General features: G+C 47.5%; 1 protein-coding gene across 2 annotated transcripts in view; it reads left to right on the top strand.

Annotated features, from left to right (window-relative positions):
- dst (dystonin) overlaps nt 1-21,107 on the top strand; it is a 614,201-nt gene that overhangs the window by 100,251 nt on the left and 492,843 nt on the right. For both annotated transcript variants that reach the window (XM_080191940.1, XM_080191941.1), the window contains exon 3: nt 5,099-5,160. In XM_080191940.1, coding sequence (XP_080048066.1) covers nt 5,099-5,160 — 62 coding nt within the window. The remainder of the gene's footprint in view (nt 1-5,098; nt 5,161-21,107) is intronic.

Below are 21,107 nucleotides of genomic sequence, written 5' to 3'. Positions count from 1 at the left end.
GTGAGACTTCTTACTGGGCCCACCCCAGTCCAATGCCGGCATCTCCACATCGTAACTTGGCACTGTTTGAGGTTGGTGGTGTCTGGGGAAACATTTACTCTCGAGTCAGCACTGCCAGGATTGATTAACGGGTCACTTATTAACTGAAATGTACTTGTTAAGGCTGCTATCTTCTTTTATAATTGATAAGGCTGTGTACTTGGGGACTGAGTGCATTATAACACTCTCTCCATCCTGCTCTAATTTTAGTGCGCCTATATTTGAACACTTAATATCTGATTTTCCCCCCCCCCCACCACCACTTTTTCTCTCTCCCGTTCTCGATCTCCCGACCCTGGGATGGGGCTCCTTCCCTGTTTTCCTGGAGTGAAGAATTTCTGAACTGGATGACGCTCGGAACCAGTGAGGGTGCTGGTCGCCGTGGCAGCACCGTTCAGAATATGAACCAGACGCGGCCGCCTGAGCAGTTGACTTGTAGGGATTAAGTGCATCCGGGGGGAGTGTTGAGAAGAAGGAAGGCGACTCGTAAAAGGCGTTGCGGTGTTGACAGACACGAGGAGCTAATTCCTCGCGGAGCAGTCATCTCGCTTTCGGTTGAAACAGGAAAATGCAGGCAGCACTCGGCAGGTCCAGCCCCAAAGATAAAAGCAAAAGACTGCGGGTGCTGGAGATCTGAAATAGGAGTGGGAAGTGTTGGAAAAGCTGAGCAGATCTGGCACCATCTGTGGAAATGTTAATGTTTCGAGTCCAATATGACGACTCCTAAGCAGCGTTAACTCTTCACAGATGCTGCCAGAGTTAAAAAGACACCTTGTTTTAAGGATTCTGGCAAGGCCGTCACTGTCTATTTTGACTTTTATTTTTGTCAGCAGTGAGAAAAGACAGTCAGACTTTCCACCCTGTCAAAGAACAGACTGCCCTGAGAACTTCCAATACTGCTAGTAGAATCGGTGACTGATCATGATTTTGATTTATTATTGTCGTGTGTATTCGTACGTGGAATTAAATGCCAGCACCTGACAACAAGCCACAATGTGTTGCATTTACATAGCACCTTTAGTGAAGTAAGGCACCCCAAGGTGCTCACGAGAGCATCGTCAAAATTACATGAAGCCAAGTGACTCAACACTTAGTTGAAGTGTGACTTAAAAGAGAAGGGGCGTCCTGGAGAACCTTAGAGAACTTGGAACCAAAGGCATGCCTACCCCTGATATGACAAAGGAAGCTTAACATGTAAGGGAGGAGAATAATTGATTTGATTTATTATTGTCACATGTATTAGGATACAGTGAAAAGTATTGTTTCTTGCGCACTATGCAGCCAAAACATACCGTAAGGAGAGGGTGCAGAATGTAGTGTTATAGTCACAGCTAGGATGTAGAGAAAGATCAACTTAATATAAAGTGGGCAGCAGGGAAGAAACTGTTCTCGAGTTGGTTGATTTGCGACTACAGACTTTTGTATCATCTTCTGGATGGAAGAAAGTGGAAGAGAGAATGTCCGGGGTGCGTGATTATGATGGCTGCGTTTCCGAGGCAGCGGGAAGTGTAGACTGAGTCAATGCATGGGAGGCTGGTTTGTGTGATGGACTGAGTTTTGTTCATGACCCATTGTCGTCCCTTGTGGTCTTAGTCAGAACGGGAGCCATAACAAATTGTGATACAACTGGAAAGAATGTTTTCTATGGTATATCAGTAAAAATTGGTGAGAATCATAATGGACATGCCAAATTTCCTTAGCCTCCTGAGAAAGTAAAGGCATTGGTGACTATTTTTCTTCTGTATTGCGCAAAACCGAATTGACACAAATTGCAGCCTCTAAACGTCTATTGCAAGACCATTCATTCACATAACTAGTTAAGTTGACCCAGCTACCCACCACCCAAATCCCCTTCCTACAAGCACTCACCTCTACTCCCACCGACTCCATTATTTCAAAGAATAACATTGTATTTTTGACTTGTCTTGTGTAATGTGCATGACTGAGTTATTGTTCTGTGTTCTTCATGCTGTGATAAAATTAATGTCTGTTTGAAGGGAAGATCAAAGAATAGCCGGAAGGAGAGCGAGAAATATCAAATAATTGGTTTCTGGCAGAGGTGTCGCCCGCACATACATTGCCATTGTTCAGCAATTTTATAGGGAAAATAAAGTGCAACACACTAAAATCTCAAGAAATCTTGAGTTACAAAACTACAAAAGGTTGTGAATGTCGCCCAATCCATCATGCAAACAACCTCCCATCCATTGACTCTGTCTACACTTTCTGCTGCCTCAGAAAAGCAGCCAACATAATCAAGGATCCCATGACAGTGCTCTTTTACCTTCTTCCTTCAGGAAAAAGATACAAAAGTCTGAGATCACGTACCAACCAACTCGAGAACAACTTCTCCCTGCTGCCATCAGACTTTTGAATGCACTTGCATTAATTTGATCTTTCTCTACACCCTAGCTATGGCTGTAACACTACATTCTGCACCGTCTCCTTTCCTTCTCTATGAATGGTATGTTTTGTCTGTGTAGCACGCAAGAAACAATACTTTTCACTGAATGTTAATTAATACATGTGACAATAATAAAAAATTAAACAAGAAGTGAAGGTCCCATTCCAAAGATTTCAGCACGTTACTTGTGTGAATTTGCTGTGTGCAAATTCAGTGCTATTTTACTGACATTATAAAGCTGGCGAGTAACTGTTTAGAAGTCATTCATTGACTATATTGTAGATTGGACCTGCAGAGGTTGTGAAGAGCGCTTTATAAATGGAATTGATGGATAGGCAAATACCAGCTGGTATTTCATGGTTTGTGCACAGTGACTGGGTATAATCCTGCCCTCTGCCCTCTCCTCCACACACCCACTCCTTCCCATTTGGGAAGATTTCCTCAGACAGTGGGAAATCCAGGAGACTCCATGGAGCAAGTGTGCTAGCTGTAAAGTCACTTAGCTTCCATTATGTAACCTGTCTCCAATTCCCTCTGGAAAGTGACCAGTGAATCAGCTGCCTGTATATTTCAAAGGCGATGTAACTCTTTCAATGACACACGAACTCGCATTTCAGCGTGCCCACAATGTTCTGAAAAGTATGGAGGTGCATTACAGGAGCTTTATCACAATGTTTTGATACTAAGTCACGTAAGTAGATCTTACAAGAGGCAACCAAGAGCTAGATCAATGAGAGAAGTTTTAAGGATGGTTTGAAAGAAGGACAGTGAGATGAAACAGCAGCGAGGCTTGGGGAGGACATTCATAAGAACATAAAACATAAGAAATAGGAGCAGGAGTAGGCCATCCAGCCCTTCGAGCCTGCCCCGCCATTCAATAAGATCATGGCTGATCTGTCGTGTCTCAGTTCCACTTTCCCGCCCTCTCCCCATAACCCTTAATCCCCTCGCTTATCAAAAACCCATCAACCCGCGTCTTAAAAATGTTTAGCGAGGCAGCCTCCACCACCTCAACGGGCAGAGAATTCCAGAGATTCACCACCCTTTGAGTGAAGAAGTTCCTCCTCAACTAAGCCTTAAGGGGCTTAAGGAATGAATGTCTCTGGTGGACTGATGGGATTAAAGAATGCCCCAGAGATTGGAGTTTGAGGAGGACAGGGACAATGATTGAGCTGGAAGAGGTTAGAGATGGGATGTATGAGGCCATGTTAGGATAAGAAGTTTTAACTTGTATTGTTGGACTCGGAGCCAGTGTTGGAGAATTAAGTTTGTGGGTGATTTATGAGTGGGATTTGTTGTGAATTTGACAACAACATCAAGATTTGTTTTCCCTACCAATAGACTTCACTGAATTCCTCCTTCCAAGTGTCACTATCTGGTAACAATCTACTTGGGCATTCGGGGTAACATAGTGCAATGGTAACAAACGTGAGGGACTTGGTTATGTGGAAAGATGAGAGAAAGCCAAGGATTGTTCCCCCAGAGTTAAAAGGGTTGAGAGCAAATTTAATAGAGTTGTTCAAAATTATGAAGGAATATTGATAAAGTAACTAAGGAAAAACTTAAGATACTTGGCAATAGAAACAGATTTTCTTGATGTTTTAAAAGAACACTTTAATCTAGAATGCACTGCCTGAAAGTACAATGGAAGCAGATTCACCAATAATTTGCAAAAGAAAATTGGATTTGCTTTTAGAAATGCTTTCTGGATGTATCAGAGCTTGATATGGCTCCTGCTCTGAACAAGACTGCAAGAAACTGCAACTTACCCTAGTCCATCGTGCAAACTAGCCTCCGATCCATTGACTCTGTCTACACTTGCCGCTGCCTTGGAAACGCAGCTGGCATAATTAAGGACCCCCACGCACCAACAAGAACAGCTTCTTCCCTCTGGCATCAGACTTTTGTATGGATCTATCTTGTATTAAGTTGATCTTTCTCTACACCCTAGCCATGACTGTATCTCTACATTCTGCACCCTCTCCTTTCACTCTCTCCTATGTACTCTGTATAAATGTATTGAATACTTTGTATAGCTTGCAAGAAACAGGACTTTCCCAATACATGTGACAGTAATAAATGTAAAATGAAAGATGTGCAGGACTATGAAGGGGGCAGACTGGGAGTGGGTCTAATTGAATAGCACTTTCCAAGAGCCTGTGCAGATACGATGGGCTGAATGGCCTGCTTCTTTGTTGTTTAATTCTGAAGGAAAGAGCGTGAATGATCCTACCTCCCCTTACCCACCACCTCCACTTTCAAAGGCAGGCGGGAGATAGAATAACGGACCTGGTCAACCTGTGATGTACCTAAAACCACCGAGAGAAGAGAGTTTTTGGAATTTTTTTTCTTTTCGGATTGATAGCAGATGTCCGTTTACAACAGCGGCTGAGACGACTCCTCTTCTTCCCCATTTTCAGAGGCCGGATATCTCCTTCATCCGGACCCCACTGCAATACCTTTGGATAGGATGGGAATAGAGGGATACGGTCTCCGGAAGGGTAAGGGGGGGGTTTTAGTTCAGTCGGGCAGCATGGTCGGGGCAGGCTTGAAGGGCCTGTTCCTGTACGGTGAGTAACTTTTTGGTCAAAAACTTGCAGGAGGTAAATTGTGAGCTTCACCTGTCAACGTCTTCTCTTTTTCTTTTTTTTTCAGATGAACGGGACAAAGTTCAGAAGAAGACCTTCACAAAATGGATCAATAAGCACCTCCTTAAGGTCAGTGGGATTTCCATCGGCATTTGCTGTAACCAGTTTATCTTCTTTTGAAACCTCCTCCTCCCACAACCCCCATCCCCCACCCCCCACCTCCAGCTGATTATCCGCTGGATTTTTACATTAAATGGACGCTGTGCCATTTAATGTATTTCATCTCCTTACCTTGCTCAGCAAACATTTTGATCACCCCCAGAGAAGTTAACTTTTCCAATCAAAGTTCCCCTTGCCATTTGCATTTCATAAATGCTGGACGAGGGGTTGGGAAGCAGCTGAAGGGTGTGCGCCTTTTCGTTGATAGCTGCAATTGAAAGCTGAGATACTTGCAGCTGGCAGGCTTTCTGGAGTGGGAGTAAATACAGGATAGGCAGCCGTAGGTGTTATAAATGCTTTCTCACTTGTTCGCAAAACCATCCCCTGCCGAGCTTGTGTTGTAATAAATATTCCCTGAAGCTCATTGTCATCCCGTAAGTGGACTTTGGTCTCGTTATGCTCTGATGTCTATCATTTTTGGACTTCTACCATGAATGTTGGTTGTGTTACGGCACAGAGGTTGCTCCCCTTCTGAGAAGTAATGTCAAACCCTCCCGCAGAGGAACACCTCGCCTTGTAATCCGTTAAAAGTGTGTGGGAAGGCATGAACTGTCCTTCCGTAACTTTTAGTGGGTAACTAACAGAAATACCTGACACTCACTTTAAAAATGAATACTTAACTAATTATTTAACTAACAGGGAACTTTAACTAAACAAGTAACATTGCAAGTAAAATAAGATTATATTGGAATGCTGTTCAAACAAATGCAATATCCATTTAATAGCCTCAAAACAAAGATAATTTAGTCACTCTCAAAAGAGTATACAACCAGGTTTGCCTTTCAAAACCTTCTGGAGTTTCTTAGTTGATTTCTCTGTCTGTAAGTTCTTTGATTTGGTACCTTTTGTTGGTTAGTGCATTCTCTAAAACTAGCAGGGTGAAGAGCTGCTCTCTCTCTCCCTTGAGACTTGAGAGGTGGCAGTGGCTATCTCCTGATTTACCCCTTGCCCTGTCTTTTATACCTGTAATGGTCTATCAATTTTCTAACAATAGGATAGGTCTGCTGTTGTCAATAACATCAAATTCAAATCCTGCAGGTTCTTGGTAGCTGGGTGCATGCTGTAAATTGATTGGGCAAAATTGAAACAACAGGTTGTCTTTGACAAGAACACTGCTTGTCTTTTTGAGACAAATGTTTCAGCTTGGACTCTGGATGTACTTTACGTTTTAAATTCCAAGCATTGAAACAACACACCAGCTTTGAAAGGGACACCGCAATTTTTTTCCCCCTCGTATTTTTACAATTTTTTTTTACATGTTTATCAACATTACATTCCAACTTCGCAAACTTAATTTTGCAACAGTTGACACCAGTGTGGACCAGAGATGGAGGTGATGTTACTGGTGGCAATAAGAGAAATGGTTTTGGAGCTGTTTTCCTGCCAGTTCAGGGTTAGACATGGTAACAGTTGTACATTAAAAATCTTCCACCACTAAAGGTGAGAAGAGGTTGCAGCCATTGCTGTGGGAAGTTCCCCCTCCCACGGCGAGTGGAAGGGTGGATATTGCCGGTGCCTTGAGGGACTACACAGCAAAGGGAGTCCAGGGGCAACAGACATGGGGAGGACCCTGAATATGAGGTGGCATGGTGGCGCAGTGGTTAGCACTATAGCCTCTCAGGGACCTGAGTACGATTCCTGGTGTGGGTCACTGTCTATGTGGAGTTCGCACATTCCCCCAGCGTCTGCGTGGGTTTTCTCTGGGTGCTCCTGTTTCCTCCCACAGTCCAAAGATGAGCAGATGAAGTGCATTGGCCGTGCTAAGTTGCCCCTTAGTGACCCAGGATGCATAGACTAGAGGGATTAGCCAGGTAAATATGTGGGGTAACGGGGATAGGGCCTGGGTGGCATTGTGGTCGGTGCAGACTCGATGGGCCAAATGGCCTCCTTCTGCACTGTAGGGGTTCTATGATGGGTGAGAATGCAATGACTTCACTACGTGCTTTCAGGATGGGTTTAGAAATGGGTGAAAACTGTAAACTGAAGTGGGACTTGCTTGTAACATGGAATGGAACAGGAGGAAAGCGGGAGTTTCAGACCTGTGCCCCCCTCGCTACTTTCACGTTGCCCTCCCAAATCACGCACCATCCCTACTGGAAACTATATCGGTGTTTCTGTTTCGTCGCTGGGTCAAAATCCTTGAATTCCCTGTTTATTGGCGGCGCGTGCGTACCTGAGACTGTAAAACCATAAGATATAGGAGCGGAATTAGGCCATTTAACCCATCGAATCTGCTCCACTATTCAATCATGGCTGGTATGTTTTCCAACCGTATTCCCCCCGCCTTTTCCCCATGATCTTTGATCCCCTTACCAACCAAGAACCTATCTATCTGTCTTAGCTACGCTCAATGACCTGGTCTCCACAGCCTTCTGTGGCAATGAATTCCACAGATTCACCACCCTTTGGCTGAAGAAATTCCTCCTCACCTTGGTTGTAAAGGGTCATCCCTTTGCTCTGAGGCTGTGCCCTGGGAACCTAGTTTCTCCGACTGATGGAAACATCTTCCCCACGTCCACTCTATCCAGGCCTTTCAGTATTCTGTAAGTTTCAATGAGATTTCCCCCTCATTCACCTCATGGATTGCAATGGGCTAAGAAGAAGACCACTTTCTCGAGTGCAGCTCGGGATTAGCAATAAATACCAGTCTTCCCAGTGACACTCCCACCACACCCCCCCCCCCCCCCATCCCAAGTTCCCTTTACAGAGGGCCGTTGCGAGTCCACCATATTGCTGTGCCTCTGGGGTCACATGTAGACCAGACCAGGGTAAGGATGTCAGATCTCCTTCCTTGAAGGACATTAGTGAACCAGGTGCCTTACAGTGTGCACAGGGGAGGCTTACGGCAATACCGGGGATGAAAGACTTCAGTTTTCTTTTCATTCGTGAGACACGGGCATCTCTGGCTGGTCAGCATTTATTGTCCATCCCCAGTTGCCCGGAGGCAGTTGAGAGTCAACCACACTGCTGTGGCTTTGGAGTCGCATGTAGGTCGGACCAGGTAAGGATGACAAATTTCCTTCCCTGAAGGACATGAGTGAACCAGATGGGTTTTTCCGACAATCAACAGTGAGTTTCACGGTCATCAGTAGATTCTTAATTCCAGATAATTCTTATTGAATTCAAATTCCACCATCTACTGTGGTGGGATTCGAACCCGGGTTCCCCAGAACATTCGCTGAGTTTCTGGATTAATAGTCCAGTGATGATACCATTTGGCCACCGCCTCCCCACAATTGCACAAATCGAGCACCAGGGAAGGTCGGGAGAGATTCCAGGTTCACGCATATGGCACCGGAGGGAATGAGAAAAGGCAGGAGAGTACGGGGAAGTGGAGTGCTGACTTCGTAGTGAATGTTTCGTAGAGCTTACCTCCTTTGCACCTTCTGCTCCATTTCCCTATCGTGCTGCAGATGGAGAGGCACTGCCACTGTGGCCCACATTATTCATTGCAGCCTTCTCACGGACAGGTCCCCTATGCTTCTAGCGCCTCTGGTGAAGGCGCAGCAATGATTCCTGACTGATGCCGGAACTCACCTCGGTGTTTTCAACTCCCTCTATCAGAGGTTTGTTTAAAATATCTTAACCGCAAGCTGGGTGGCTTTAATAACACGACTGGGTGTTCCCACTTGCAGCTGAATGTATCTTTATCTTGTGCGTGATAAGCAGGTACACCTACACGATCTAAGTTTAGGATTATTGTGTCAGTTCAACTGCAACAGCTGTTCAAAGTCATGGTCTGAACGTTTGGGAAAATTCCATGGCCCATTAACACAAACGCCCTTCCCGGCATGGGGTACGTGGTAAGCCTCGTCAGAAAAGCTGCGTGTCCCACTCGGGTGGTGGTGGGGAGCTTTCACATAGCACTCACCTTCTCGACAGAGCCAGCACCTTTCGGCCGCAGGCTTGCTTTTACACTTGCCTTGTGATGAGGATAGGGTGAAGGCCATTGTAAACTTGGTACATTCTCTCTGTTGGGGATATGTTGGCCAGAGTTCTCCGGCCGTCCGCACCAACGTGGCTCTCCGTTCCTGCTGGCAGCACACCCCTGCCCGTGGGTTACCCGCCTGCGTGGGGTGACATCAATGGGGATTCCGCACAGACAGTGACCCAAGCTGGGAATTGAACCCGGGTCCCTGGCGCTGCCAGGCAGCAATGCTAACCACTGTGCCACCGTACTCTAGGTGTTGAAAGTTGAGGATGTGCAAGAGGCCAGAGCCAGTGGTGGTATGGTAGATTTTATTTTATTTTTTTAAAACTGCAAAATCCTTTGGGTGACCGATTGATGAGAGGAGTCGGGGAAGCAACTTGAGAACTGTTGTTAGTGAAGTGGCTCCTCTAAGACGTGTGTTCAGCATGGCGAATGTGTTGAGTTGGTAGTTACGAAGGCAAATGCAATGTTAGCGTTCAGTTCGAGAGGACTAGAATACAAAAACATGCATGAGATGCGGAGGCTTCATAAGGCTCTGGTCAGATCACGTTTGGAATATTTTGATCAATTTTGGGCGCCGCATCTAAGGACGGATGTGCTGGCCTCAGAGAGGGTCCAGAGGAGGTTCGTGGGAATGATCCTGGGAATGAAAAGCTTGACGTACGAGGAGCGTCTGAGGACTCTGGGTCTGAACTCGATGGAGTTTCGAAAACGAGGGGGATTGCATTGAAACTTAAAGAATACTGAAAGGCCTGGATAGAGTGGAAGTGGGAAGATGTTTCTATTAGTAGGAGAGACTGGGATCCGAGGGCACAGCCTCAGAATAAAGGGACGACCCTTTAGAACCGAGATGAGGAATTTCTTCAGGGGGTGGTGAATCTGTGGAATTCACTGCCACAGAAGGCTGTGGAGGCCGGGTCATTGAGTGTATTTAAGACAGAGATTGATTGGTAAGGGGATCAAAAGTTACGGGGAAAAGGGCGGGAGAATGGGGTTGAGAAACTGATCAGCCATGATTGAACGACGGAGCAGTCTCGATGGGCCGAATGGCCTAATTCTACTCCTATGTCTTGTGGTGTTAACAAGAGAACCGCAGTATAATCCAGCTCTTGTCCTGTGAAATGAGGTTGGCAGGGGTACTGCTACTTTGTGCGTGTGTGGGGTGTGTGCTGATTAGTCTGCAATCTGGGGTAGTCATTTTTGATGATTTTAAGGGAGTTTTTTTTTAAACTGCAGAGTCCATTGGGAAGAAGGTTGTTCAATAATCTCTTTCTGTCTTTATACTGCATCAGTCTGGAGTCAATAAAGATCATGCAAGTTCCTGATAGAACAGTGTTTAACAGATTCAGGAGTTTGTGTTTCATTTGATGTTGCAAAATTGAAATGCAAGGCCTTTTCCCTTGCGAGAATTCAGAATGATCCAAGTTGTCAGCTGGTCTGTGTTAATTGTCCTGGGTCTTTGGTCTGTTTACGATCAGGAATGATCGAGTCACATGTCTTACAATGGCTGCAAGTGTGGCAAGTCTACCTTTCACCGAGCAGGGTGGGTTGTGGAACACTGCAAACTCTGGCCAGATTTGATCAGATAGAATCCCTACACTGCAGAAGGAGTCCATTTGGTCTGCACCCACCATAATCCCACCCGAGCCCGATTCCCATAACCCCACATATTTACCCTCCTTGTCTCCCCGACATTAAGGGGCAGTTTAACATGCCCAATCAACCTAACCCGCACATCTTTAGACTGTGGGATGAAACTGGAGGTCCCAGAGGAAACCATCGCAAACACGGGGAGAACGTGCAGACGGTGACCCAAGCCGGGAATCGAACCTGGGTTCCTGGCACTGAGGCAGCTGTGCTAACCACGGTGTTGCCACACAGATTGCCATGTCGCAGTGAGAAGACATCAAAAGTACTTGGGAGAGAGAAACAAAGAGATAACGTTCCAAGTCCGATCTGACTTCCTCTCTGAAGAAGGATGTCATTGGACACAAGACATTTGACTTTGTTTCTCTCTCCACAAATGCTGCCAGAGCTATTGAGTTTTTTGGTCCCTAGCATTTTAGGCATAATGCCTGCCTTGCAGTACCAGGGACCTGGGTTCGATTCCCGGCTTGGGTCACTGCCTGTCTGTGTGGAGTCAGCATGTCCTCCCCATGTCTGCGTGGGTTTCCTCATGGTGCTCCGGTTTCCTCCCAAAGCCTGAAAGACATGCTGGTTAGGTGCGTTGGCCGTGCTAAATTCTCCCTCGGTGTACCCGAACAGGCAGCAGAGTGTGGCAACTAGGGGATTTTCACAGTAACTTCATTGCAGTGTTAATGTAAGCCTCTCCAGCGGGAATAGGCCCCATCCACTTAATTCTGGTGTGAATCACTTGTTGGTGGCCTCTGCAGTGCACAGAGCGTGGGAGATTCTTCTCTAGAGTCCCACTAAAAAAAAACTAGCAGGATTTACTCCAGTTTTAATGAGAAGTTGACATTTTTTTGGGGGGGAAAATAATCCCAATATTTATTGAATTCAAATTCCACCAACTGCTGTGGCGGGATTCGAACCCAGTTCCCCAGAACATTAGCTGAGTTTCTGGATGAGCGATTTAGTCTAGTGATAATACCACGAGGGCAAGTCCCTGAGCCAAGGGAAGCACGTGGCCAGTTGCACAGTAGGAAAGTATTGGAGTTAATTGAAGATGGTAATTGTTGAGTTCAGCTAGGTTTCGTGATATATTTGAGGATTATTTAATGTGCATCTTATTTTTTTTTTCAATTATCGTGCATATAATTATATCCGCAATGGCAGCTGAGATTTGATGAAGTGTTTTAAAAGGATTTGATTGGTCCATCTAATGGGAGTTCCTCAGATGCTACTGTCAATAAAATAAATACATTACTTTTGACTTGTTTGAAGGTGTTAGCTCCTGATTGTTTTAGGTTAATTATCCCTCCCCCTGCTCGATAACTGAATTAAACAACAAGGTTAATCTAATTTGGCTGCGTTTCCAAATTCGGAAGGCGTGTGGTTATTTTACATTGCCAAATGTAATTTGCCCCCACAGAAGTTCCAGCCACAGTGACTTTTTCTTACACTGGCGTCAAACGTATCAATAGCTTTCATCGAAAAGTTTATCTGTAAAGAAATGAACTTTGTGTTTTCCAATGGACGGCTGTGGTTCTACACTCTGGGCGGAACTCTCCCAACTCTCCTCGGGTGGGTTTGGTGGGGAGGCGAGGGTGGAGAATCGAGCAACAGTCAAAAAGTTGCAAGCCCACAGGCGTAAAATCTTTGTCATGTGGGGGCCTGACAAAGTTGAGGGTGTTCCGCAAGGAGGAAGGGTGGGTAGAAGGGGAGGGGGTGGAGGGACAGGGGTAGGCCGAGGCCTCACGATGGCCGACAGAGGGGCGAGGAAGAAGACGACAAACGAGAGGCAGAGGAAAGAGGGAGGGGAGGGAATCTGGACCCCGACAAGGCTACATGAAAGGCTCACAAACAAGGGGGGGTCGAAGGGACACCAATCATTTACTGGGAGGGGAGGCAGAAAGATTCCAGATGTGGTGGATGGAGGTCCAAGTGGGGCACGGGTGCCGTGCAGGTGATAGACTTCGGGAGGGGGGGTTGGGTGCTTGAATTGGGGAACAAACTTCCTCTGGAGGCTGCGAGGCTTTTCCCTCTGGATTGCTGAACTCCACCTCAGTCCAATGCCATTATCTCCACATGACAGTCTGGTGAAGATGCAGGTTTGGAGATGGCTCTGAGTGTGTTGGACTGGTGCTTAAATACATGGCTGAGATTGTTAAACCTGTCAGCAGGTGGTCTACTCCGTTACCAGGTGACTTAACGGGACTCGCCTATCTAGAATTAATAAGGTTCCAAGCGCAGGATCTCGGAAAGGCAAGGTACAAACGCAAGTCTTTCTTTCCAACAGGCTTTCTGAAAATGCGATTCTACACGGTTAAGTTCTAAGTACGTGTAGCAGAGAGGCTGGACTGTCTCACTGGCCCCACTGTTGCCAATGCTGCAGTTGGTGAGATCCCCATCTGAATGTGATGCAAGCAAAGGGGAACACCAGTGGGGGAGGAATGGACTGTCCCCAGGGGGACAGGGAAAGAGGGGGTCCCTTTTTGAGGGAGAAAACAGCATCTCTGCGAGAGGACCCAGAAGCCCCGACTGAGAGCTGAAGGGGAAGTAAGGAGGCAGGGCCAGGGGGAGTGGGTGACCCCAGAGTCACGGGGAGTGGGCCACAGCAGGGCCCAGGGGGAGTGGGCCGCGGCAGGGCCCAGGGGGAGTGGGCCGCGGCAGGGCCCAGGGGGAGTGGGCCGCGGCAGGGCCCAGGGGGAGTGGGCCGCGGCAGGGCCCAGGGGGAGTGGGCCGCGGCAGGGCCCAGGGGGAGTGGGCCGCGGCAGGGCCCAGGGGGAGTGGGCCGCGGCAGGGCCCAGGGGGAGTGGGCCGCGGCAGGGCCCAGGGGGAGTGGGCCGCGGCAGGGCCCAGGGGGAGTGGGCCGCGGCAGGGCCCAGGGGGAGTGGGCCGCGGCAGGGCCCAGGGGGAGTGGGCCGCGGCAGGGCCCAGGGGGACCGGGCCGCGGCAGGGCCCAGGGGGACCGGGCCGCGGCAGGGCCCAGGGGGACCGGGCCGCGGCAGGGCCCAGGGGGAGTGGGCCGCGGCAGGGCCCAGGGGGAGTGGGCCGCGGCAGGGCCCAGGGGGAGTGGGCCGCGGCAGGGCCCAGGGGGAGTGGGCCGCGGCAGGGCCCAGGGGGACCGGGCCGCGGCAGGGCCCAGGGGGACCGGGCCGCGGCAGGGCCCAGGGGGACCGGGCCGCGGCAGGGCCCAGGGGGACCGGGCCGCGGCAGGGCCCAGGGGGACCGGGCCGCGGCAGGGCCCAGGGGGACCGGGCCGCGGCAGGGCCCAGGGGGACCGGGCCGCGGCAGGGCCCAGGGGGACCGGGCCGCGGCAGGGCCCAGGGGGACCGGGCCGCGGCAGGGCCCAGGGGGACCGGGCCGCGGCAGGGCCCAGGGGGAGTGGGCCGCGGCAGGGCCGGAGGTATGGGCCGGGATAGGGCGTGGGGGTGGGGGGGTGGGGGGGGGGGGGGGGGAGAGTTTCCTGGAATTTAAGGTTATTCTCTGGGATATTGCTGCGAGCAATCCCCAAGAAAAATCGTGGCGAATTCTTTAAAAATATAACATTTATGTCATTTTGAACACATTTTCATTTCTCAAAATATGCCAAACATTGGAGATAGGAAAAACAAAAAATCTCAGTAGGTCTGACAGCATCTAGAGAGAGAGAGAGCAGACCTAACATTTTGAGTCTGGTAGACCCTTTGTCAGAAAACAAAGACACTTTTTTTATTTTTCAGTGCAGTCTGAGTAACACTGATTTGCAAGCATTATTTGCCCATGAGTCATATGAAGCTGGAGTTGAACATTGGGATGAGCATAGTTTATTAATCCTCTTAGAGAGGAAATAATAAATCATGTTACACTGCGATTTGATTGGCTGGGGCAATTGCTTGTAGGGAGTCACGTGACAGAACCTGAGGTAATATTTCCAACCACAATTGGCCGCTCAAATTTGAGAGATCTTGCGTTTCTCTGTTTTATGTTGTTCATTGATTAGTGTCACAAGTAGGCTTGCGTTAACACTGCAATGAAGTTACTGTGAAAATCCACATTTTGGTGCCTGTTCAGGTACACTGTGAGGGAGAATTTAGCACGGCCAGTGCACCCTAACCAGCACGTCTTTCAGAATGTGAGAGGAAACCAGAGCACCCACACAGACACGGGGAGAACATGCACAGACAGCGACCCAAGCCAGGAATCGAACTCGGGTCCCTGGCACTGAGAGGCAGCAGTGCTAACTACTGTGCCACCCCCCCCCCCCCCCCCCCCAATGCTGCCCCAAGGTGCAAAGGCTGGTATTGATTTGTTTCAAGGATCACATGATCATCAATCTTTAGCACTAGACAAAATTGCAGCTTTTCCGATGGTGCATTTTCCAAACGATCTTCCCAACATTCCCTTCCCTATGAGGAAGCATGAGGTGGAGATGCTGGTGTTGGACTGGGGTAAACACAGTAAGAAGTCTCACAACACCAGGTTAAAGTCCACCACGTTTATCTGGTAGCACGATCAAGGAAGGAGCATTCTCCGAAAGCTTGTGCTACCCAAATAAACCTGTTGGATTTTAACCTGGTGTTGTGAGACTGCTTCACAGCTCCAGGGTCCCAGGTTCGATTCCCAGGTTGGGTCACTGTCTTTGCAGAGTCTGCACATTCTCCTCGTGTCCGCGTGGGTTTCCTCCGGGCGCTCCGGTTTCCTCCCACAGTCTACGGATGTGCAGGTTAGGTTGATTGGCCGTGCTAAGAAATTGTCCCTTTAGTGTCCTGGGATGTGTAGGTTAGAGGGATTAGCGGGTAAATGTGTTGGGATATGGGGACAGGGCCTGGGTGGGATTGTGGTCGGTGCAGACTTGATGGGCCGAAGGGCCTGTTTCTGCACTAAGGTTCTATGCTCTCTGTTCTATGCTTACTATGTGGAAGCAAGACGGCTCAGACCTTGGCCGTAGAGATGTGGGTTAAATAAATTTAAAAACTTGAAACTTCTGTTCAAGTGAGCAGACCGTCACATGAAGAGTGTGACCAACCTAATTGTTGACGTTCTAAATTTGGCCACGATATGGTTGTCAAATCTTGGAAATGTGCCCATGTAAGATGAGCAGATTGTTTAAATTGGCGTATTTTGTGGTGATTTATTGTGCTTCTGGGAGAGCGCAGAGGGAAGTACATTGTTCAGGGCACAATGCCCACAAGGTCTGGAATGAGGCTCCACTTGTTGGAGGAGTTTGTTGTTGGGAGAATGTCAACAAGTCATTCCCTTGAATTGTTAAAAAAAAATCACAGTATTACAGGATCTGGATTTTGTACCACGTGTGTTTCAATCGTTCAGTTTCTGCAAACTGGCGTTGATGTGGTGATGTGCAGCTCAAGACAAAAGGTGTTGTGGTGAAAGTGATCTTGTGTATGAGAGTTCTTCAGCTAACTGGAATAGGAGATGAATATAATTTCACTGCCCCCCTGAGCCAGGGAGGGAATGAGCTCTGGGTCAGGGTGGTGCTGTGCCTGAGGGGAGAAGCAGAACAGCAGTTTAGAGTGAAGCACTGAAAATTACTGCCCCTGTGCTGGGAGCTTTTACGTTGTTTTTGTTTTTTCTTTTAAAGTTTATTTATTAGCGTCACAAGTAGGTTTACAGTAACACTGCAATGAAGTTACTGTGAAAATCCCCTAGTCGCACATGTTCCGGCACGTATTCAAGTACCAAGGGACTATTTGGCACGGCCAACACACCTAACCAGCTCATCTTTCAGACTGTGGGAGGAAACCAGAGCACCCGGAGGAAACCCAAGCACATATGGGGAGAACATGCAGACTCCACATAGACAGTGGCCCAAGCCGGGAATTGAACCCGGGTCCCTGGTACTGTGAGGCAGCAGTACTAACCACTGTGCCACTGTGTGGTCCCAGTTGTCTAGCCTTCAGATAACTCAGCAGAACTGTTGCAAGACATTGCCTCGTTGTGAAGCCCATGAATACCAATCTCCTGCTGTTAGGTGTAAATCAACTTCCTAAAACAGGAAACAATTTGCTTGTAAGAACCCTGGCCTTCATTCTCCTGTCTAATACATTGCAGTGCTATACTATACTATAGTATAGACAGTTTCCATGATGGACCTGTGAGGGAAAGGGGAGCTAGTAAGACCATGAGATATAGGAGCAGAATTCAGCCCATCAAGTCTGCTCTGCCATTCAATCATGGCTGATAAGTTTCTCAACACCAGGTTTAAGTCCAACCGAGTTCTCGAGGCCAGAACTCTTCATTCACCTGACAAAGAGGTAAACCTCAAAAGCTTGTGGGTTTACTATTAAATAAATCGGTTGGACTTAAACCTGGTGTTGTCAGACTTCTTACTGTGTTTACCCCAGTCCAACACCAGCATCTCCACGTCAAAGTTTCTCAACCCCATTCTCCCACCTTCTTCCCATAACCTTTTGATCCCCTTACCAATCAAGAACCCATCTATCTCAGTCTTAAATACACTTAATGACCCGGCCTCCACAGATACACCAGCCTCTGGCTGAAGAAATTCCTTCTCATCTCAGTTCTAAAGGGTCGTTTGCCCTTGACGCAGTGCCCTCGGATCCTCGTCTCTCCAACTAATGGAAACATCTTCCCAATGTCCACTCTATCCAAGCCTTTCAGTATTCTGTAAGTTGCAATGAGATCACCACCTTCATCCTTCTAAATATCAGCCATTCCCCTCCTCTTCCATTGCACTCCAATATTCAATGTTTACTGATGAACCATATTTCAATAAACAGGTTTCCTCAGGGGAAGTGGTGGTGTAATGGTATCATCATCGGACGAGTAATCCAGAACCTGGGTGACCAGGTTCAAACCCAACCATGGGAATGATCGAATTTGAATTCAGTAAAAATCAGGGATTAGAAATTGAATGATGACCAGGAAACCATTGTCGATTGTCATTAAAAACCCAACTGGTTCATTAATGATCAGCTGCAGTGGCCGAGTGGTTAAGGCGTTGGACTGGATTTCCAATGTAGTTTCCCCGTGCAGGTTCGAACCCTGCTCACAGTGAGTGTGATTTGGAAATGTTTACTTCGGCTGTTTTAGTGCAGCCATAGACTCGAAAGGGAGTTGCAAATCCTAGGGGTTTGGGGTGGCACAGTGGTTAGCACTGCTGCCTCACAGCGCCAGGGACCCGGGTTCAATTCCAGCCTTGGGTCGCTGTCTGTATAGAGTCTGCACGTTCCCCCCATATCTGCGTGGGTTTCCTCCCACAGTCCAAATATGTGCAGATTAGGTTAAATTGACCATTAATGTCAGGGGATTAGTGGGGTAAGTATGTGATCTTATGGGGGTAGTGCCTGGGAGGGATTGTGGTTGAATGGTCTCCTGCACTGTAGCAACTCTATGATGATGATGATTTCTGTGATGTCCTTTCGGGAAGGAAATCTGCTGTTGTTACCTGGCCTAGCCTATGTGCGACTCCAGACTCTCAGCAGTTTGGTTTACTCTTAATTGCCCTTTGTAATAGCTTAGTTTACGGGTAAAGAGGAATGGGCAATAAATGCTGGCCCAGCCACAATGCTAACATTTAGTGAAAAAAAAATAAAGAAATAATCGATTTGGATTACAGTCCTCATAATTTGAGAAATGTGTGAAGTATAGCCAGCTTGCTTTTGGTTCCCACAGCTCTCTGCCATCCCTGAATCCATTCTATACTCATTGGTAAAGATTGATCATTGTGATTAATCAATAACTCCATTATTACTCTATCATGTAACTATCAAGATGGTGAAAGAGGAATGAAATGGATCGTTGTCTTTTTAATTAATATCCCTGCGTTCCTTTAAAAAAAAGTTTAAAGGTTATGTGAGAAGAGAATAAATGGCTTTGGGGTAGAGCTCGTGGAAAATGACTTTTAATTTGATTTGATTTATTATCGTCACGTGTTGGTATACAGTGAAAAGTATTGCTTCTTGTGCGCTTCACAGATAAAGCATACCATTCATAGAGAAGGAAAGGAGACAGTGCAGAATGTAGTGTTACAGTCATAGCTAGAGTGCAGACAAAGATCAGCTTAACACAAGTTGGGCCTATCCAAAAGTTTGGCACCAGGGAAGAAGCTGTTTTTGAGTCGGTTGGTGTGTGACTTCAGACTTTTGTAACATTTTACCAACGGAAGAACGTGTGTCTGGTGTGCGTGGGGTCCTTGATTGTGCTGGCTGCTCTTCCGAGGCAGCGGGAAGTATAGACGGAGACAATGGACGGGAAGCTGGTTTGAGTGATTGGACTGGGCTGTGTTTAACAGGCTGTGTAGTTTCTTGCAGTCTTGGGCAGAGCAGGAGCCATACCAAGCTCTGATACGTCCAGAGAGGATGCTTTCTATGATGCTTCTGCAGTAAGTGTGCCAATCACCCCTTTTCTGTCACTCACTATGGCTGGAAGTCTCCGACTTTGCCCAGGCTGGGATTCTTCTGTCCCGCTGCAGTGAATGGAATTTTGGTTAAATGCCAAATTCTGCATTGTCGCTGGCCTGGTGGTAGGATTGATGAATCCCAGCCTATGTCTCTTTATCTGTTGTTTACTGTCTGCTTAATTGCTCTGCTGCAATTATGTGAGTTGGATTATGATGTGCTGTACTTATAATCCCCCTAAACTGTACTGCAATAATTCAGGAATTTGATTTTTTTCCTAATGTTCCAGCAATCAGGCTGCCAATTTTGTTACAAAGCAGTCTGTAATCCTCGGTAAGTGTGCAGTGTCTGGTCCTTGCATGCTTTGGAAGGTGAACGAAGGGTTCGTTTTGTGCAAAAAAAAAAGTGGCGAGAATTAAAATGTCAGCAAAAACGACTGGCTGCAGGCAAAGTTTTACAAGACATCTGTTCGTGAAGAACAGCACGTTTGTGTTTTTGAGTGGCAAAGCTGCCTGGGGGCTAATCGGAGGGGTAGAGGAATCCAGGATTCTTGAGAATGGTTTGGATGCTTTCGATTCGGACTGGAGAAGGAGAGCTGGTGTCTCGACTTGAAAACGTTGCACAATAAATGTGGGTGAGGAAGGCTGCTCGGTCTGTCTAACTTATTTCATCCATCCAGAAAGGAAGGAGTTGCATTTGTATACCAGAGCGCCACTCATACTAAAATACTGAGTCAATGAAAGACTCATTGAAATGCAGTACACTCACTGTTGTAAAGTTGCAGAAACGTTAGCCATTTTGCATACAATAAGCTTTCACAGATTATCTGATCATGGGCAGAATGTTATCTGTTTTAATTTTGGTTGAGGGATAAAAGTTCACTGGAACATTGGAGATAACTACTCTATTCTTCAACTAAGCTTCTTTTCTGGATGTACCACAGCTTGGTGTGGCTCTTGCTCTGACCAAGACTACAGGAAACTACACAGGCTGGTGAACATAGTCCAGTCCCTCACGCAAACCAGCCTCCTATCCATTGCCACTGTCTACCATTCCCACTGCCTTGGCAAAGCAGACATTCTCTCTTGCACCTTCTTCAGTCAGGAAAAAGGCATAAATCTGAGGTCATGTACCAACCGACTTGAGAACAGCTTTTTCACTGCTACCATCAGACTTTTGAATGGACTCACCTTATATTAAGTTGCTCTTTTGCTACACCCTCACTGTGACTGTAACAGTACAAGAGGTTATTGCAGAAGGTCGAGGGACGTGGAGTTGGGGGTAGGGTGTTAGCGTGGATAGAGGATTGGTTGTCAAATAGGAGGCAGAGAGTGGGGGTCAACGGGTGCTATTCGGATTGGTGGATGGTGACTAGTGGAGTGCCCCAGGGGTCGGTGCTGGGGCCTCAGCTTTTTACCATTTATATAGATGATCTGGAGGAGGGAACCGAGTGTAGGGTGTCGAAATTTGCTGATGACACCAAGATTGGGGGAAAGGCAAATTGTGCGGAGGGTGTGGAGAGTCTGCAGAAGGATCTAGATAGGCTGGGCGAATGGGCCAGGAAATGGCAAATGGAATTTAATGTTGGCAAGTGTGAGGTGGTCCACTTTGGTAGGAAGAATGGTAGGAAGGACTATTACTTACGGGGCGAAAAACTGCAGCAGAGGGACCTCGGGGTCCTTGTGCATGAGTCGCAAAAACCCAGCTTGCAGGTGCAGCAGGTGGTCAGGAAGGCAAATGGGATGCTGACCTTCATAGCGAGGGGGATTGAATATAAAAGTAGGGAGGTCTTGCTGCAGCTGTATAGGGCATTGGTGAGGCCGCAGCTGGAGTACTGTGTGCAGTTTTGGGCGCCGCACCTGCGCAAAGATATTTTGGCCTTGGAGGGAGTGCAGAGGAGGTTTACTAGGCTGATACCGGAGTTGAGGGGGTTGAGCTATGAG

Source organism: Carcharhinus amblyrhynchos, chromosome 7 (genome assembly GCF_965287045.1).
Source record: "Carcharhinus amblyrhynchos chromosome 7, sCarAmb.v2.hapA, whole genome shotgun sequence".
Taxonomy (NCBI): Eukaryota; Metazoa; Chordata; class Chondrichthyes; order Carcharhiniformes; family Carcharhinidae; genus Carcharhinus; species Carcharhinus amblyrhynchos.
This window is presented reverse-complemented; position numbering and strand designations above follow the sequence as displayed.